General features: G+C 34.6%; 1 protein-coding gene across 48 annotated transcripts; it reads left to right on the top strand.

Moving 5' to 3' along the window:
• The first annotated feature begins 1,304 nt into the window (after nt 1–1,304).
• On the top strand, nt 1,305–19,488 carry ALB (albumin). Of its 48 annotated transcripts, none has more exons than XR_013417181.1 (15): nt 1,305–1,592; nt 2,296–2,353; nt 3,490–3,622; nt 5,454–5,665; nt 6,218–6,350; nt 7,173–7,270; nt 8,850–8,979; nt 10,274–10,488; nt 11,912–12,044; nt 13,137–13,234; nt 14,433–14,571; nt 15,351–15,574; nt 16,777–16,909; nt 17,524–17,618; nt 19,298–19,488. XR_013417181.1 is itself a non-coding variant. In XM_078001772.1 (15 exons), exons 4-14 carry the CDS (start codon nt 5,514–5,516, stop codon nt 17,563–17,565), a joined length of 1,497 nt encoding a protein of 498 aa, XP_077857898.1. In that variant the 5' UTR covers nt 1,444–1,639; nt 2,233–2,353; nt 3,490–3,622; nt 5,454–5,513; the 3' UTR covers nt 17,566–17,590; nt 19,323–19,488.
• Nucleotides 19,489–21,075: the final 1,587 nt, after the last annotated feature.

Raw genomic sequence — 21,075 nt, 5'->3', positions numbered from 1 at the left:
ATGTATCTATCTATCTATCTATCTATCTATCTATCTATCTATCTATCTATGTATCTATCTATCTATCATCCATCTAGCTTTGATTTTTTCCTCTTCTGTGCTTTATTATTTAATTAGTACCCATTTATGAAGAAGAAATAAAATGACATAAGATTATAGAAAATAATTTCTTTCATTGTAAGACTGAATAGAAAAAATTTTCTTTCATTATAAGACTGAGTAGAATAAATAATACTTTGTTAGTCTCTGTGCCTCTATGTGCCATGGAGAAATTTGACTGCCGGTTTTGACTGACTTAGTTATTTAAGTAAAATAACTGGCTTAGTACTAATTATTATTATGTAGTATCAGAGAAAGTTGTTTTTCCTACTTGTTGAGCTCAGTAGTTCTTCATATTTTGAGCGAAAGAGCAGAGGTAGGATAGCTTTTCCAAGGTAGAGATAAGAACCTTGGGTAGGGAAGGAAGATTTATGAAACATTTAAAAAATTATTCTTCCCTTGCTTTGTTTTTAGACATAATGTTAAGTTTATTTTGAAATTAAAAACAACATAAAAGAACATGTGATTTTTCTACTTATTGAAAGAGAGAATTAAATACAAAACAGGGACGGAAAGAATCCTATGCCTGGTGAAGGTCAAGGATTCCCATAACCTACAGGGAATTTGGGGTCAGCCTGTCCCATTGTATATTACGGCAAAGATAATCGTCATCTCATTTGGGTCCATTTTCCTCTTTATCTCTCCTTAACTGAAGATCCCATGTGATATACCCACACTGAATCTAAATAGCCTATCTCAGGGCCTGAATCACATGTGGGCAACAGCAGGAATGGTAACAGGGAATTTCTAAGTCCTATCTTACTTGTTATTGTTGCTATGTCTTTTTCTTAGTTTGTATCTGAGGCAACATCAGCTTTTTCAGACAGAATGGCTTCAGAATAGTAAAAAAGACACAGAAGCCCTAAAATATGTATGTATGTATAGGTGTGTGTGCATGCATGAGCACTCGTGTGTAAATTTTTCATTATAGATAAAAGCACACTTGGAATTAGCAATAGATGCAATTTGGGACTTAACTCTTTCAGTATGTCTTATTTCTAAGCAAAGTATTTAGTTTGGTTACTAATTACTAAACATTGAGAACTAAATTGCAAACACTGAGAACTAAAACGTTCAAATGGGAAATTACAGTTAAAGACCATGGTAATGAATAAAAGATACAAATCGTTTAAACTCTTATGTAAAATTTGATAAGATGTTTTACACAACTTTAATACATTGACAAGGTCTTGTGGAGAAAACAGTTCCAGATGGTAAATATACACAAGGAATTTAGTCAAACAATTTTTTGGCAAGAATATTATGAATTTTGTAATCTGTTGGGAGCCAATGAAATACAAAGATGAGTCTAGTTAATAATCTACAATTATTGGTTGAAGAAGTATATTAGTGCTAATTTCCCTCCGTTTGTCCTAGCTTTTCTCTTCTGTCAATCCCACGAGCCTTTGGCACAATGAAGTGGGTAACCTTTATTTCCCTTCTCTTTCTCTTTAGCTCAGCTTATTCCAGGGGTGTGTTTCGTCGAGATACACGTAAGAAATCCATTTTTCTATTGTTCAACTTTTATTCTCTTTTCCTAGTAAAATAAAGTTTTAGTAAACTCTGCATCTTTAAAGAATTGTTTTGTCATGTATTTCTAAAATGGGATAGTATTTTGTATTTGTGAAGTCTTACAAAGTTATCTTATCAATAAAATTCAAACATCCTAGGTAAAATAAAAGGTCAGAATTGTTTAGTGGCTGTAATTTTCTTTTGCCCACTAAGGAAAGTGCAAAGTAACTTAGAGTGACTTAAACTTCACAGAACAGAGTTGAAGATTGAATTCATAACTGTCCCTAAGACCTATCCATTGCACTATGCTTTATTTAAAAGCCACAAAACCTGTGCTGTTGATCTCATAAATAGAACTTGTATTTATATTTACTTTCATTTTAGTCTGTCTTCTCAGTTGCTGTTGATATACACTAAAAAAGTATTAGATATTACCTGTTTGAATATAAAACTATAAATATCTAATAATTTTAAAAATAGTATTCTTGATAATTGAATTATTCCTCTGTTTAAAGGCAGAAGAAATAATTCACCATTATCTTGACTTTTTCTGTAGGAATCAGAGCCCAATATTTTCAAACAAATGCATAATCTAAGTCAAATGGAAAGAAATATAAAAAGTAACATTATTACTTCTTGTTTTCTTCAGTATTTAACAACCCTTTTTTTTCTCCCCTTCCCCAGACAAGAGTGAGGTTGCTCATCGGTTTAAAGATTTGGGAGAAGAACATTTCAAAGGCTTGTAAGTTAAAATATCGATGAATCAAAGTTAATGTTTCTAATAATGTTGTTTATTATTCTATAATGCTTCTATTTCCTTGTCATCAGGTTCAGATTCTAAAACAGTGCTGTCTAGTAGAGTTTTCTGCATTGAGGAAGATATTCTGTATCTGGGCAATCCAATAAGGTAGTCACTGGTCACATGGCTATTGAGTACTTCAAATATGACAAGTGCAACTGAGAAACAAAAACTTAAATCGTATTTAATTATAGTTAATTTGAATGTATATAGTCACATGTGGCTAATGGCTACTGCATTGGACAGCACAGCTCTGGAACTTGCTTGGTGGAAAGGACTTTAATATAGGTTTCCTTTGGTGGCTTACCCACTAAATCTTCTTTACATAGCAAACACTCCTGTGCTGAGTTGGGAATATTTAAATATTTTTTAATCTAGTAAAAAATGAGAAAATAGTTTGTTTTTAAAAAGTCTACCTAATCCTACAGGCTAATTAAACAGATGTGTGGGGATCAGGTGCTGTGGTTCACACCTGTAATCCCAGCACTTTGGAAGGCTGATGCAGGAGGATTGTTTGAGCCCAGGAGTTCGAGACCAGCCTGGGCAAGTCTCTGAAAAAAAAAGAAAAAATTAGTCAGGCATGGTGGCACGTGCTTGTAATCCTAGCTACCTAGGAGGCTGAGGTAGAAGGATTGCTTGGACCTGAGGGGTCAAGGCTACAGTGAGCCACGATTGTGCCACTGCACTCCAGCCTGGGTGACAGAGTGAGACCTTGTCTCAAAAAAGGAAAAGTGTGGGATTTGTTTTAGTTTTAAGTAATTCTAAGGATTTTTAAAATGCCTAGTCTTGACAATTAGATCTATTTGGCATACAATTTGCTTGCTTGATCTATGTGTGCGCATCTACTGACACACGCATGCATATAAACATCAGGGAACTACCATCCTCTTTGCCTAGGAAGCCACACATGCCTATCTAGGCCTCAGATCATACCTGATATGAATAGGCTTTCTGGATAATGGTGAAGAAGATGTATAAAAGATAGAACATATACCCATACATGATTTGTTCTCTAGCATAGCAATCTGTTACATATTAAAGTTTTATTACACTACATTTTTCTACATCCTTTGTTTCAGGGTGCTGGTTGCTTTTTCTCAGTATCTTCAGCAGTGTCCATTTGAAGAGCATGTAAAATTAGTGAATGAAGTAACTGAATTTGCAAAAACATGTGTTGCTGATGAGTCAGCTGAAAATTGTGACAAATCACTTGTAAGTACATTCTAATTTTGGAGATTCTTCATGCTGTTTGAAGTAATCCCAAGCATTTCAAAGGAATTTTTTTTTTTAAGTTTTCTCAATGATTATTAAACGTCCCGATTTGTAAGAAACACTCAAAAGTTGCTCATAGACTGATAAGCCATTGTTTCTTTTGGGATAGAGATGCTTTAGCTATGCCCACAGTTTTAAAATCATTTCTTTATTGAGACCAAACACAATAGTCATGGTGTATTTAAATGGCAATTTGTCATTTGTAGATACCTCTTTTTAAAATTTGAGGTTTGGTTTTCTTTTGTAGAGGCTAATAGGGATATGATAGCATGTATTACTTATTTATTTATCTTATTTTATTATGGTAAGAACCCTTAACGTGAGATCTACCCCCTTACCTTTTTAAGTGTACAATCTGTTATTGTTAACTATGGGTGCACTGTTGTACAGCTTCCTCATCTTACTTTATTAAAACTTTGTGTCCATTGATTAGTAACCCCTCATTTCCTCCTCCCCCAGCCACTGGAAACCATCATTATACTCTTTGATTCTATGAGTTTGACTATTTTAGCTACCTCATATAAGTGATATCATGTACTGTTTATCTTTTTGTGACTGACTTATTTCCCTTAGCATAATGCATTCAAAGTCCAACCATGTTGTTGCCTATTGCAGTATTTCCTTCTTTTCAAGACTGAATAATATTCCAGTGCATGTGTATACCACATTTTCTTTATCCAGTAATGTGTTGATGGACATTTAGGTTGGTTTTCTACATCTTGACTATTATGGATAGTGTGGAAATGAACACAGGAGAGCTACCATCTCTTAGAGATGATAGCATGCTTTTTGTCATCAGAAAACACCAACTGATTTCTATGCTAATTTTGTTACCTGGGTGGAATAATAATACAGCTGTATATTCCTCATTTTAGATATCTTTGTATTTTTACATACAATAAAAAAGTAGAGTACTTAGTCATGTTGAAGAATTTTAAATTTTTAGTATTTCCAGATCAATCTTCAAAACAAGGACAGGTTTATCTTTCTCTTACCACTCAATCTATATATACTTCTTGTGGGCAAGGCGAGTTTTTATCACTGGAGCCTTTCCCCTTCTTATTATGTACCTCTCCCTCACAGCAGAGTCAGGACTTTAACTTTACACAATACTGTGGCGCTACATAAGAATTCTTAAAAATACATAGAAAAATTAATAAATTCTGTCTAGAGTAGTATATTTTCCCTGGGGTTACAGTTACTTTCATAATAAAAATTAGAGATAAGGAAAGGACTCATTTATTGGAAAGTGATTTTAGATAACATTTCTAGAAGAAAAATGTCTACATCTTAATAGTCACTTAATATATGATAGATTGTGTTACTCCTCAGTTTTCAACAGCATATACTAAAAACTGGCTCTCTAGAAAGGGGGCAGATGAAATGAGAAACTATTTGAATGTTTTTTTGCCCTAGGTGAATTCACATGCTGCTTAGAAGCTTATTTTCCCTTGATTTCTGTTATAATAATTGCTCTTACCCTTTAGTTTTAGGTTTTGAAATAGGAGTCATATAACTTTCCTTAAAGCTATTGACTGTCTTTTTGCCCTGTTTTATTCACCATAGTTATAGTGTGACAGTTAATTCTTATGAAAATTATATAGAGATGGTTAAATCATTGGAAACTCTAAACCCGGGTTGGGAGGAAAAGCGGATTTTTAAATAATTTCCTCACCAAGCTTAACCAGTATATTAAATCCTTTCTACTGTTCTTTGGCTATAAAGAAAAAAGGTATTGTCCAGCAACTGAAACCTGCTTTCTTCCATTTAGCATACTCTTTTTGGAGACAAATTATGCACAGTCGCAACTCTTCGTGAAACCTATGGTGAAATGGCTGACTGCTGTGCAAAACAAGAACCTGAGAGAAATGAATGCTTCCTGCAACACAAAGATGACAACCCGAACCTCCCCCCATTGGTGAGACCAGAGGTTGATGTGATGTGCACTGCTTTTCATGATAATGAAGCGACATTTTTGAAAAAGTAAGTAATCGGATGTTTATACTTCAAAATTAAAAAGCATGGAGCAACTCCATAGGCCAACACTCTATAAAAATTACCATAACAAAAATATTTTCAACATTAAGACTTGGAAGTTTTGTTATGATGATTTTTTAGAGAAGTAATATTTGATACCACAAAATTCTACACAGCAAAAAATATGATCAAAGATATTTTGAAGTTTATCGAAACAGGATACAACCTTTCTGAAAAATTTAAGATAGACATATTTAATGTATTATGAAGATATTTATATATAGTTGTCATAATTGATTTCGTTTTAGTCAGCAACATTATATTGCCAAAATTTAACCATTTAGGCACACACACACACACACACGCACACACAAACTTAACCCTTTTTTCCACAGACTTAAAGAATGTCAAAGACGAGACCATCATGTGCAAATTGAGCTTAACTGGTTAATTAGATATATTTGGATTTTGGAGGTTCTGGGGAGAATGTCAATTGCAATTATTTTTGTAATACTGTCTGCTATAGAAAAGTGACTGTTTTTCTTTTTCAAAATGTAGATACTTATATGAAGTTGCCAGAAGACATCCTTACTTTTATGCCCCAGAACTCCTTTTCTTTGCTGCAAGGTATAAAGCTGCTTTTGCAGAATGTTGTCAAGCTGCTGATAAAGCTGCCTGCCTCTTACCAAAGGTATTGTGCGAAAGAAGAGAAAAAAGGAGTTCATAATCCAACCTGATTTTGTCCATTTTGTGGCTAGATTTCGGGAAACTGAGTGTCTGATATAAACTTCCCGACATGGCCAAAAAAGCCTTCCTCTTATCTTTCTTGAAAATCTTTCATCTTTGAAGGCCTACACTCTCATTTCTTCTTTTAAGATTTGCCAATGATGATCTGACAGAGGTCATCACTGTGCATGTGTTTAAAGATTTCACCACTTTTTATGGCAGTGATCACTATAGTGAAACACTGAAACTTGTTGGTCAAATTGCACAGCAAGGGGCCACAGTTCTTGTTTGTCTTTTCATGATCATTTTTATTAGGGAGGGAATTCAAAGTGGAGACTTTTACTGCATCTAGATGCCTGAGTTCATGCATTCATTCCATAAATATATATTATGGAATGCTTTATTTTCTTTTCTGAGGAGTTTACTGATGTTGATGGAGGAGAGACTGAAATGAATTATACACAAAATTTAAAAATTAGCAAAATTGCAGTCCCTGGGATATTAGTGTACTCTTTCTCTGACTTTTCTCCCACTTTTAAGACTCTTTTCCCTGCCAATGTTTCCAGTTAGTTTCTAACTGCGTAGGTAATTCTGCTATGACCAGAATGATCCAATGATCTTTCCTTTTCTTACAGAACAAAATCGTTATTCACCAAAAGGAGTACTTGGGAATTTAGGCATAAATTATGTCTTCAAAATTTAATTTGGCAGTTTCATCTGAGCTTGTGAAGGAGTGTTTTATGTAGTATTTTTCTTCTAATTTTCACCAAATTATTCCTTTTTGTAGCTTGATGAACTTCGGGATCAAGGGAAGGCTTCATCTGCCAAACAGAGACTCAAGTGTGCCAGTCTCCAAAAATTCGGAGACAGAGCTTTCAAAGCATGGTAAATATTTTTGAACATAGTTAACATCTTTATAATGATGTAAATGATAATGCTTCAGTGACAAAATTGTACATTTTTATGCATTTTGCAAAGTGCTGTCAAATACATTTCTTTGGTTGTCTAAAAGGTAAAACTCTAATAGAGGTAAAAATCAAATATCAATGTCAATTTGACATTATTTTTAATCTTTTCTAAATCGTCAAATAATTTAGAGGATACTATCCTTTGTGGCCTAAAAAAGGGGACAGATATTTAAATTCTATTTATTTATGAAAACTTGGACTCTTATTCTAATGGTTCATTATTTTTATAGAGCTGTAGGCATGGTTCTTTAATTTTTTTAAAGTTATTTTTAATTTTTGTGGATACATGGTAGTTATACATATTTACGGGGTATATGAGATATTTTGATACAAGTATACAACATATATAATCCCTTTATTTAATTTTATCTTCCTCCCAATGATCTAAAACTATTTGCTTGTCCTTTTTTGTCTTATAGTTAAGTTCAGTCGCCAACTAAGCTGAAGTTACTTCTTATTTTTGCATAACTCCAGCTCTGATCTTCATCTCATGTTTTTGCCTGAGCCTCTGTTTTCATATCACTTAGTTAGTTCTGGGAGCATACTTTAATAGCCATGTCAAGAAAAATACTAGCTGCCCCCTCACCCTCACTCCTTACCTATTAGTCAACAGCAAATCAACACAACAGAAGATAAAATGAAAATAACAGACGTTATGCATGCTCTCTAGAAACTGTCAATTGAACCGTATTTGCCCATCATTCCTACCATCTACACCACCAAAATAAGCCAAGTTTATAAACAAAACAACCCCAACATAAAATTATACACAGATAAACAGGCAATGATTGATTTTTGGGAAAAAAGTCTTCTTTACCCGATTTTGGCAACTGTGAAATGACTAGAGAATGAAGAAAATTAGACGTTTACATCTTGTCATAGAGTTTGAAGATAGTGCTGGATCTTTCTTTTTATAAGTATGATCAATAAAAACTCCCTCATTCTGTTGAAGTTATAAGATTTCTTTTCTAAGAGACCTTTAGAAGTCAGAAAGAATGTGTTTCAATTGAGAAAAAAGATAATTGGAGTTTGTACTTCCTAGATTATAAAATGCTTTTGTATGTATTATCTAATTTAATCCTCAAAAGAATTCTTCAATTTAGCATGTTGTCATGGCACTGCAGAGGCTAAAGTGCAGAGAGGCTGAGCCCTCTGCTAACAAGTCCTGCTGCTAACAAGTGATAAAGCCAGAGCTGGAAGTCACATCTGGACACCAAACCTGATGCTTCTCAGCCTGTTACCCCTTTTAGAGTTCCTTTTTTATTTCTGCTTTTATGACTTACTAGATTTCTACCCACCACACACACACTCTTAAATGGATGATTCTGCCCTAAGGAAAAATGATTACCGTTTGGTTCAGAACTAGAACTAATGAATTTTAAAAAATATTTCTGTATGTCCATTTTGAATTTTCTTTTGAGAAATAGTATTTGCCTAGTGCTTTCATATAAAATATTGCATGATAATACCATTTTGATTGGCGATTTTCTTTTTAGGGCAGTAGCTCGCTTGAGCCAGAAATTTCCCAAAGCTGAGTTTGCAGAAGTTTCCAAGTTAGTGACAGATCTTACCAAAGTCCACACGGAATGCTGCCATGGAGATCTGCTTGAATGTGCTGATGACAGGGTAAAGAGTCATCGACATGCTCTTTGGTAGCTTGCAAACTCAAGTTGGTAGAATGGATGCGTTTGGTATCATTAGTGATAGCTGACAGTGGGTTGAGACTGTCTTCTGTGCTTTTGTCTGCCCTATCTTCAATCTTTCCGTGCCTATGGTGGTGATACCTTTCTGTTTTTAACCTGGCTATAAATAACCTGATAAACCCATTCACTGATTTGTAACTCCTTTCACTCATGCTCTAACTGTAAATAAAGGCTTAAACTGAAGTAGAACAGTTACAAGGTTCTACTTGGCAGAACATCTGCAAGGTAGATGTCTAAGAAGATTTTTCTTTTCTTTTCTTGAGACAGAGTTTCACTCTTGTTGCCCAGGCTGGAGTGCAATGGTGTGATCGTGGCTCAGCGCAACCTCTGCCTCCTGGGTTCAAGTGATTCTCATGCCTCAGCCTCCCAAGTAGCTGGGATTACATGCATGCGCCACCATGCCTGGCTAATTTTGTATTTTTAGTAGAGGCGGGATTTCACCATGTTGTCCAGGCTGGTCTCGAACTCCTGACCTCAGGTGATCCACCACCTCGGCCTCCCAAAGTGCTGGGATTACAGGCATGAGCCATCGTACTCGGCCTAAGAAGATTTTTTGAGGGAGGTAGGTGGACTTGGAGAAGATCACTACTTGAAGATATTTTTGGAAATGACGTATTTTTCTTCTCTATATTCCTTCCCTTAATTAACTGTCTTTGTTAGACGTGCACATATTTGGAATGATATCTCTTTTCTCCAAACTTATAATATTTTCTTTCTCCCTTTCTTCAAGATTAAACTTATGGGCAAATACTAGAATCCTAATCTCTCGTGGCACTTTCTGGAAAATTTAAGGCAGCTATTTTATGTATGTAAGCAGGGTCTATGGCTATGATCTTGACTCATTTTTCAAAAATCTTCCATATTTTATTGGGTTATTTGGTTTCAAAAGGCCTGCACTTAATTTTGGGGAGATTATTTGGAAAAACAGCATTGAGTTTTAATGAAAAAAACTTAAATGCCCTAACAGTAGAAACATAAAATTAATAAATAACTGAGCTGAGCACCTGCTACTCATTAGTCTATTTTAATCAAGTGGGAATGTTTTTGTAGTCCTATCTACATCTCCAGGTTTAGGAGCAAACAGAGTATGTTCATAGAAGGCACATGTGTATGGTCTTAGAATACAATGAATATGTTCTGCCAATTTAATAAAGGTCTGAGGAGAATGTATAGCAATGTCAATTCGTGTTGAACAATTTCCACCAACTTACTTATAGGCGGACCTTGCCAAGTATATGTGTGAAAATCAAGATTCAATCTCCAGTAAACTGAAGGAATGCTGTGATAAACCTCTGTTGGAAAAATCCCACTGCCTTGCCGAAGTGGAAAATGATGAGATGCCTGCTGACTTGCCTTCATTAGCTGCTGATTATGTTGAGAGTAAGGATGTTTGCAAAAACTATGCTGAGGCAAAGGATGTCTTCCTGGGCATGTAAGTAGATAAGAAATTATACTTTTATAGCTTTGGTGTGACTTCACAATTTAGGAGGATGGTCTAGGCTTTTCTGTGGAATTGCTACAATTTCCCTGCTGCCCAGAATGTTTCTTCATCCTTCCCTTTCCCAGCCTTTAACAATTTTTGAAATAGTTAATTAGTCAAATACATTATCATAAAATAATATATGCTCATGGCAAAAGCTCAACATTCCTTACTCCTTAGGGATATTTCTGAAAATACCTCTAGAAACATTTTGTGTATATATAAATTATGTATACTTCATTCATTCATTCCAGGTGTAGTTCTTGAACATCTATGTGTGTGACTACGTATTGCCTGTCTGTCTGACTAATCTAATCTCATCTAATCTAGTCTATCTATCTAATCTATACAATGGTAGCAAAGAAGTATAAAAAGAAATATAGAGTCTGACATCAGGTGCTTTATATTTGGTGAAAAGACTGGAAGTTCAGTATAATGGCAATATGGTATGAAACTCAATTACAAAATAAATGTTTATATATTATCAGAAAGTGTGGTGATAAAGTTTGCATTTTTGTTGTTGGATTATGATAACATACTATGCACTAAATAATATTTCATAAAATTATGTACCTTACAAGATTTCACTCATACAGAGAAGAAACAGAGTATTTTAAGAACATATCTCTACCCATCTATCAAAACCCTTTTGAGATGTAGTTTAAATCAAACAAAATATTAATAAAAATAACAGGTGTCATTCATCAAAGACTTCATATGTGCCAAGCAGTGTGTGCTTTGTGTAGATTATGTCATGTAGTTATCATAATCCACCTTCTGGGACAGATAACATTTTTTTTCTTGAGACAGAGTTTTCCTCTTGTTGCCCAGGCTGGAGTGCAATGGCGCCATCTTGGCTCACCGCAACCTCTACCTCCCAGGTTCAAATGATTCTGCTGCCTCAGCCTCCCGAGTAGCTAGGATTACAGGCACGCACCACCATGCCTGGCTAATTTTGTATTTTTAATAGAGACAGGGTTTCACCATGCTGGTCAGGCTGGTCTAAAACTCCTGACAGCAGGTGATTTGCCTGCCTCAGCCTCCTGAAGTGCTGAGACTACAAGTATGAACCACGGCGCCCAGCCGACAAATACTATTGTTATCTTGTTATCTCCATTCTACCGAGAAGGAGACGAAGGCTCTGATCATTTAAATAAGTTGCCTAAGGTGATGCAGTAATATAAGTGGCAGAGCTAGGAATTGAGCCTTGGTAACTTTAACTCTGGACCCCAAGTCCTTAGCTACTAAGCTTTACTGCATGGGGTTTAGTCAAATTAAGACTTTTGGAATATGAGTTACTTTTGAGGTTAGCTTTGTGATTTTTTTTTGGTGCTCATTTGTCCAACAAAGTCTATTTTATTTTCATCTTAATTAGGTTTTTGTATGAATATGCAAGAAGGCATCCTGATTACTCTGTCATGCTGCTGCTGAGACTTGCCAAGGCATATGAAGCCACTCTAGAGAAGTGCTGTGCCGCTGCAGATCCTCATGAATGCTATGCCAAAGTGGTAGGTTTATTGTTGGAAAAAAATGTTATTCTTTGACTGATGATTCCAATAATGAGAAAGAAAAATAATGCAAGAATGTAAAATGATATACAGTGCAATTTAGATCTTTTCTTGAGATGGTTTCAATTCTGCAATCTTAAACATGATAGAAAAAGTAGCCTTAGAATGATTAACAAAATTTAGACTAGTCTAGAATAGAAAGATCTGAGTAGAGCAATCTCTGTGAAATTTTGATCTTTTTTTCTCTTTTTCACAATCCTGAGAACAAAATAACTTAAAGTAAATTTAACTGTTAATTAGAAGATACTTAACTTAGATGTAAAGTGAGTTAACCTGATCCCAGGACTAATCAAGTACTAGAATTAGTATCTTCAGGCAAATTATAGAACCTGTTCCTTTAGAAGATTTTCAAATCTTTTTGAGAATGTTTAGGAGTAGTTCTACATGAAATTAAGTTAGGAGAGGAAATCTGTTCTGGAGGACTTTTAGGGTTCCCACTAGCATATGTAATGGTTTCCAAACTATTCAGAATCAGATAAAACTCATTTTTTCCTCTGTCAAGAAGCTACTAGATGCCAGGCACCATGCACGACCAATGACCAAGGTAAAATCTCTCATTTTGGAGAGCCCAGAATCTAATTAGAAAGGTGAACTAATAATAATAATATGTATAATCATAGCCATAACTTATTAAACTTTTATTACACGCAAGGCACTGTTTAATTTCATTAGCTTAACTGGTTTACAGAGCAGCTCTATGAGATGAGTACCATCTTTGCCCTTTTTTAGGGATAAGGATTCTGAAATGTGGAGATGGTAAGTAAAATTGCACAATTGAAGAATGAGTTAGATAACTTGGCTCAAATACTGGTCATTGAACTTCAGAGCCTGAATATTCTTAGCCACTTACATGATGCAAGCTCACCAAATAAATCGTTTGAATGTAATGTGACAGCGTGGCATTGATAGTCATCTGTTTGTGTGGCTTTGAGTAGAAAGGAGAAAGGATATCATTCTGACCAGAGGGGTGAAAAACAACCTGCATCTGATCCTCAGGCATAATACTATCAACACAATTCTTATATGTTTCAGTTTGATGAATTTCAACCTCTTGTGGAAGAGCCTCAGAATTTAGTCAAACAAAATTGTGAACTTTTTGAGCAGCTTGGAGAATACAAATTCCAGAATGCGTAAGTAATTTTTATTGATTGATTTTTGATCAATTCGTAATTATTTAAGACTTAATATATGAGCCACCTAGCATAAAACTTGTAAGAATGAGAATACATTACATATTTCTAATCACTCTTTGTCAAGAAAGATAGGAGAGGAGAGATAAAATAGTTGATGGGGTGGAGAGGCCTATATTTGAATGTAGTCTAAAAATTGTTCTCTTAAGACTGGAAGTATGTAGACTGGGAGGGTAAATACGAAATCTTGGTATATCGAACTGAGGATGTCCCTTGAAGGTTAAGAAATAGTTAATGGGCAAATAGAACATGGCAATATTTTGTAGAGCAGGAAGTAGTAGAGCAGGAAGTAGTAGGCCTTGAATAGCAGTCGCTCAAAAAGTAATATGTGAGCTGAACACAAAATGTAACAAATGGATTTAGATTCATGTTTGAATATTAAATTCAGGTTGTTTGGGGGATGCACCTAGTGTCTGATGGTTAAACCTTGTGTTTCTGTGGAATTTCCCTCCATGGAAGAGACAGAGACAGAATGGCTTGTGGACTAATGTCCCAATTCAATAGAACTTTATCTATGAAGGTTAAAAACAAGAAGAGATATGTTATACAGTAGATATTTATTGTGTGGCTCATACACATAGTGCTCTTCTGATTATTGGTTTTAGGGATAATAACCGTGAACAAGACATAGTTTCTTTCCTCAAGTAGATTACATAGATTGACTTTTAATGGTGACTGGCATTCTTAATACATGATTATTATATATTAGGTACCATGTCAGATTAATTATAATACTTTACTACTTTTAATTTAACCCTTGAACTATCCCTATTGAGTCAGATATATTTCCTTCCATTTTCTACTTGTATCTTTCAAGTTTAGCACATGCTGATATATATGAAGCTCTCTCCAGGTTTTATTGAAAGAAGAAATTAATAAATTTATTAATGTCACTGAAGTAGGTAACTCACTTTCCCAAGATTATACAAGTAGTACAGGTGGAACTCAAAGCCAGGTTTGACTAGTTGTTCAGGAGAAAGTTTTCTCCCCTCCACTAACCCACTACTCTGCAGATGGAGATAATATGATGAATGGAATATAGGAACATCTTAGTTGATTCTGGCCAAGTGTTCTGTTTTATCTACTATGCTAGACAGTTTCTTGCCTTGCTGAAAACACATGGACTTCTTTTTTTCAGGCTATTAGTTCGTTACACCAAGAAAGTACCCCAAGTGTCAACTCCAACTCTTGTAGAGGTCTCAAGAAACCTAGGAAAAGTGGGTGCCAAATGTTGTAAACTTCCTGAAGCAAAAAGAATGCCCTGTGCAGAAGACTATGTGAGTCTTTAAAAAATATAATAAATTAATAATGAAAAAATTTTACCTTTAGATATTGATAATGCTAGCTTTCATAAGCAGAAGGGAGTAATGTGTGTGTGCATATTTGTGTGCGTGTGTGCATGTATGCATGTGTATTTGTGATATTGGCAGCCAGGGTCCCAAAGATTATATATATATATTTTTAATATTATATATATTTCATATATTTATTATATATAAATATATATTATATATTTGTTATATATAATATATATTATATATTAATTATATATTACCAATACATTATATATTTATATATTAATTAGTTATTAATAATATATAATATTGCATACTATATTATTTTAAATATAATTAATATTATATATTAATATATTATTAATATTATATATTAAGTATATAATTAATTATATATTAATATGTTAATGCAATGCAGTATTATATAAACTAATTAATAATATGTATTAATATATTAATAATATACAATATATAATAATATATTATATATAATAAATATGCATATTTATTATATATAAATACATATATGTATATATATTTTGAGATGGAGTCTGGCTGTTGCCCAGGCTGGAGTGCAGTAGTGCCATCTCGGCTCACTGCAACCTCTGCCTCCTGGGTTCAAGTGATTCTCCTGCCTCACCCTCCCGAGTAGCTGGGACTACAGGCACGTGTCACCATACCCAGCTAATTTTTTTTTATTTTTAGTAGAAAATTTTCAGCTTCGCGTCTTTTGAATTTCTGCTCTCCTGCCTGTTCTTTAGCTGTCCGTGGTCCTGAACCGGTTATGTGTGTTGCATGAGAAAACGCCAGTAAGCGAGAAAGTCACCAAATGCTGCACGGAATCCTTGGTGAACAGGCGACCATGCTTTTCTGCTCTGGAACTCGATGAAGCATATGTTCCCAAAGCGTTTAATGCTGAAACATTCACCTTCCATGCAGATATGTGCACACTTTCTGAGAAGGAGAAACAAGTCAAGAAACAAACGTGAGGAGTATTTCATTACTGCACGTGTTTGTAGTCTTGATAGCAAGAACTGTCAGTTCAAATTAGCAACATTTTCCTGAAGTAGTGATTATATTTCTTAGAGGAAAGTATTGGAGTGTTGCCCTTATTATGCTGATAAAAGAACCCAGAAAGAAATGAATAACTTTTTAAAGACAAAATCCTCTGTTATAATATTGCTAAAATTATTCAGAGTAATATTGTGGATTAAAGCCACAGTAGAATAACATCTTAGGCCATGTTCAGTAGAAAAAGATGAACAATTAACTGATAAATTTGTGCACATGGCAAATTAGTTAGTAGGAGCCATAGGATAATTTATTTCTAGATGTAAATAATTATTTTAAGTTTGCGCTATGGTGGACCCACACATGAAACAAACCCTCAAGCTGTGACTTTTGAGAATGAGACTTGGATAAAAAAGCATCTAGAAATGCAAGCCCTGAAGCTCAACTCCCTATTGCTATCACAGGGGTTATAATTGCATGAAATTTAGCTATAGAGAGTTGCTGTTATCTCTTGTGGGCTGTAATCATGGTCTAGGCTTAAGAGTAATACTGCAAAATCTGTCATGTCCACACAAATCTCTCCCTGGCATTGTTGTCTTTGCAGATGTCAATGAAAGAGAACCGGCAGCTCCCATGAGTTTGGATAGCCTGATTTTCTATAGCCTCCCCACTACTAGCTTTGAATGGAGCGAAGTTTAAGAACCAACTATAAAGATTCTCATCTTTATAGATGAGAAAAATTTTAAATAAAATCCAGGATAATTAAACTTTTAAGGATCGTTTTTAGCTCTTAAGTAGCTGTAAAACTCAATATGACATAATGTGGCACTTCCAAAATCTGAATAATATATAATTGTAATGACATACTCTTTCCAGAGATTTACTGAAAAGAGATTTGTTGACACTACATAACATGATGAGTGGTTTATACTGGTTGTTTCAGTTGATCTTCCTACCAACTCCATGAAGGTGAATTTTATTATCCTCATCAGGCAGATGAGTATATTGAGACTTGCAGTGGTATGCCAGAGCCCCAAACTATTCAGAGTTGCGTGGCTCCAAAATTTGTAATCTTAAATGATGGGACTACCATCCTTACTATCTCCATTTTTCTTATATGTGAGTAATGTTTTTTCTGTTTGTTTGTTTTTTTTTCTTTTTTCCATTCAAACTCAGTGCACTTGTTGAGCTCGTGAAACACAAGCCTAAGGCAACAAAAGAGCAACTGAAAGGTGTTATGGATAATTTCGCAGCTTTTGTAGAGAAGTGCTGCAAGGCTGATGATAAGGAGGCCTGCTTTGCCGAGGAGGTACTACAGTTCTCTTCATTTTAATATGTCCAGTATTCATTTTTGCATGTTTGGTTAGGCTACGGCTTAGGGATTTATATATCAAAGGAGACTTTGTACAAGTGGGACAGGGATCTTATTTTACAAACAATTGTCTTACAAAATGAATAAAATAACACTTTGTTTTTATCTCCTGCTCTATTGTGCCATACTATTAAACGTTTATAATGCCCGTTCTGTTTCCAAATTTGTGATACTTATGAATATTAATAGGAATATTTGTAAGGCCTAAAATATTTTGATTATGAAATCAAAACATTAATTTATTTAAACATTTTCATGAAAAGTGGTGGTTTGTGGTTTAGTTGATTTTATAGGTTAGTGGGAGAATTTACATTCAAATATCTAAATCACTTAAAATTGCCCCTTATGGCCTGACAGTATTTTTTTTTAATTCCTTTGGGAACAACTATGTCCGTGAGCTTCCATCCAGAGATTATAGTAGTAAATTGGAATTAAAGGATATGATGCACGTGAAATCACTTTGCAATCATCAATAGCTTCATAAATGTTAATTTTGTATCCTAATAGTAATGCTAATATTTTCCTAACATCTGTCATATCTTTGTATTCAGGGTCCAAAATTTGTTGCTGCAAGTCAAGCTGCCTTAGCCTAAAAAATCACAATTAAGAACATCTCAGGTAACTATATTTTGAATTTTTTAAAAAAGTAACTATAACAGTTATTATTAAAATAGCAAAGATTGACTGACGATTTCCAAGAGCCATACAGACCAGCACCAACCACTATTCTAAACTATTTATATATGTACATATTAGCTTTTAAAATTCTCAAAATAGTTGCTGAGTTGGGAACCACTATTATTTCTATTTTGTAAATGAGAAAATGAAGATAAACATCAAAGCATAGGTTAAATAATTTTCCAAAGGGTCAAAATTCAAAATTCAAACCAAAGTTTCAGTGTTGCCCATTGTCCTATTTTGACTTATATGATGTGGCACACAGAGCCATCCAAGTAAGTGATGGCTCAGCAGGAGAATACTCTAGGAATTAGACTGAACCATATGTAAGAGCGCTTTATAGGGCAAAAACAGTTGAATATCAATGATTTCACATGGATCAACCTAATAGTTCAACTCATCCTTTCCGTTGGAGAATATGATGGATCTACCTTCTGTGAACTTTATAGTGAACAATCTGCTATTACATTTTCAATTTGTCAACATGCTGAACTTTAATAGGACTTATTTTCTTATGACAAAAGGGCCCACTTTAAAATGTGGATCTTTGAACATAAACATGTTTCACCCACTTTGTTTATAATATTTTGGGAGAATTGAAAAACAGAATAACAACAAAACATGTTTTTGTTAAAAATAAGTTATTCAACCACTTTAAAAAAAATAGAGATCGGGGGTGGGGTGGTATCTCTATGTGGCCCAGACTGGTCTCAAACTCCTGGGCTCAGGCAATCCTCCGACCTCAGCCCGACCCAAAAAGTTCTGTGATTACAGATGTGAGCCACCACGCTTGGCTTCAACTACTTTTTAAACATGAATTATTTTCATATTTTCCAATTTGACTGTGATGTCTATTCCACTACTATGATTTAACTTCCTCTTTGCCCATGTGATAATATCTGCATATTATGCATTCAGGCATGAAAGAAACTTTGAATCTCCACAAATTTGGTCGTGTGAAAATGTGACTTGTTTTGGTGCTCAGTGGAAAGATTTTCTTCATAGTGTTCTAACTTTGAGAAGATACGTTTTTGGCCAGGCGCGGTGGCTCACACCTATACTCCCAGCACTTGGGGAGGCCGAGGCAGGTGGATCACGAGGTGAAGAGATCTACACCATCCTGGCCAACATGATGAAACCCCGTCTCTACTAAAAATACAAAAATTAGCCAGCCGTGGTGGCACGCACCTGTAGTCCCAGCTACTCAGGAGGCTGAAGGAGGAGAATCGCTTGAACCCGGGAGGCAGAGGTTGCATTGAGCCGAGATTGCACCACTGCACTCTAGCCTGAAGACAAAGCGAGACTCTGTCTCAAAAAAAAAAAAATAGAGAAGACACCTTTTTGCTTGTAATAACTTAGATGAGAAGTAGGGGTTGAGTAAATAACTCCAAGGAGTGATGATGAAAAGCCTCTGACTTTGAAGCTTGAGGAGTCTGATGGCACCAATAGTGTTCCCTTTCACCAATGGTGAAAAAGGAACTTAACATTTATTGGTGTGTCCCCTTGTCTACCCCCACAGAAGGAAAATTCAGCAGCCATAAGTCTAAGGCAGGCTTAACTTGTTTTCACTTATTGCAGAAAGATGATCTAAGTAATTTGGCATTTATTTTAATAGATTTGAAAAACACATGCCATTTTACAAATAAGACATATTTGTCCTTTTGTTTTCCAGCCTACCATGAGAACAAGAGAAATAAAATGAAGATCAAAAGCTTATTCATCTGTTTTTCTTTTTCATTGGTATAAAGCCAACACCCTGTCTAAAAAACTATAAATTTCTTTAATCATTTTGCCTCTTTTCTCTGTGCTTCAATTAATAAAAAATGGAAAGAATCTAATACAGTGGTCCAGCACTGTTATTTTTCAAAGGTTTGTTGCTATCCTGAAAATTCTGTAGGTTCTGTGGAAGTTCCCGTGCTCTCTCTTATTCCACTTCAGTAGAGGATTTCTAGTTTCTTGTGGGCTAATTCAATAAAACATTAATACTCTTCTAAGTTATGGATTATGAACATTCAAAATAATATTTTGACATTATGATAATTCTGAATAAAAGAACAAAAATTATAAGTAAGGAATATAAAACATGACTTTTACCTTAGAAAAAACAATTCTGAAATTCATACGGAATCAAAAAAGAGCCTGCAGAACCAAAGTAAGACCAAGCAAAAAGAACAAATTACCTGATCAAACTACACTATAAGGCCACAGTCACCAAAACAGCAAGGTACTGGTATAAGAATAGGCACATAGACCAATGGAACAGAGTAGAGAACCCAGAAATAAATCCACATACTTACAGCCAACTGATCTTAGACAAAGCAAACAAAAGCATAAAGTGGGGAGAGGACAACCTTTTCAACAAATGGTGCTAGGATGATTGGCAAGCACATGTAGGAGACTGAAGCTAGATCCTCATCTCTCACCTTATACAAAAATCAACTCAAGATGGACAAGGAACTTAAATCTAAGACCTAAAACTATAAAAATTCTAGAAGATAACATTGGAAAAACCCTTCTAGATATGGGCTTAAGCAAGGATTTCATGGCCAAGAACCCAAAGCAAATGCAATAAAAACAAAGATAAATTGCCTGGACTTCATTAAATTAAAGAGCTTTTGCATGGCAAAAGAAACAGTCAGCTAGAGTAAACAGACAACCCACAGAGTGAGAAAAATAATCTTCACAATCTATACTTCTGACAAAGGACTAATATCCAGACTCTACAATGAACTCAAACAAATCAACAAGAAAAAAAAAATCCCATCAAAAAGTGGGCTAAGGACTTGAATAGACAATTCTCAAAAGAAGATATACAAATTGAAAACAAACATGAAAAAATACTCATCATCACTAATAATCAGAGAAATGCAAATCAAAACCACAATGTGATACCACCTTACCTCTGCAAGAATGGCCATAATAAAAAAAAAAAAATAGTAGATGTTGGCATGGATGCAATGAACAGGGAACACTTCTAGTCTGATGGTGGGAGTGTAAACTGATACAATTACTATGGAAAATAGTGTGAAGATTCCTCAAAGAACTGAAATAAAACTACCATTTGATTCAATAATCCCACTACTGGGTATCTACCCAGAGGAAATTAAGTCATTATACAAAAAAGATACTTGCACACAGATGTTTATAGCAGTACAATTTGTAATTGCAAAAATGTGGAACTAACCCAAATGCCCATCAATCAATGAGTGGATAAAGAAACTGTGATATATATACACACATACACACATATATATACCACAGTTATATATATATCACACGTATATATGTGATATAGATACAGATATCTGTGATATATATATAACATGTTATATCTATATATATCTATATATATCTATAGTGTTATATATATATATATCTATATATATCTCCATACACACAATGGAATACTACTCAGCCATAAAAAG

The sequence above is a fragment of the Macaca mulatta genome, chromosome 5, assembly GCF_049350105.2.
Source record: "Macaca mulatta isolate MMU2019108-1 chromosome 5, T2T-MMU8v2.0, whole genome shotgun sequence".
Taxonomy (NCBI): Eukaryota; Metazoa; Chordata; class Mammalia; order Primates; family Cercopithecidae; genus Macaca; species Macaca mulatta.
This window is presented reverse-complemented; position numbering and strand designations above follow the sequence as displayed.

What these genes read in the sequence shown, in the direction of transcription:
- ALB (XM_078001762.1), top strand. Translation starts at nt 1,514, where the DNA reads ATGAAGTGGGTAACCTTTATTTCCCTTCTCTTTCTCTTTAGCTCAGCT. An exon ending in CTGCCTGCCTCTTACCAAAG is followed by an intron (nt 6,351 to 7,172) that starts GTATTGTGCGAA and finishes TCCTTTTTGTAG; the next exon opens with CTTGATGAACTTCGGGATCA. An exon ending in TGCCCTGTGCAGAAGACTAT is followed by an intron (nt 14,572 to 15,350) that starts GTGAGTCTTTAA and finishes CCTGTTCTTTAG; the next exon opens with CTGTCCGTGGTCCTGAACCG.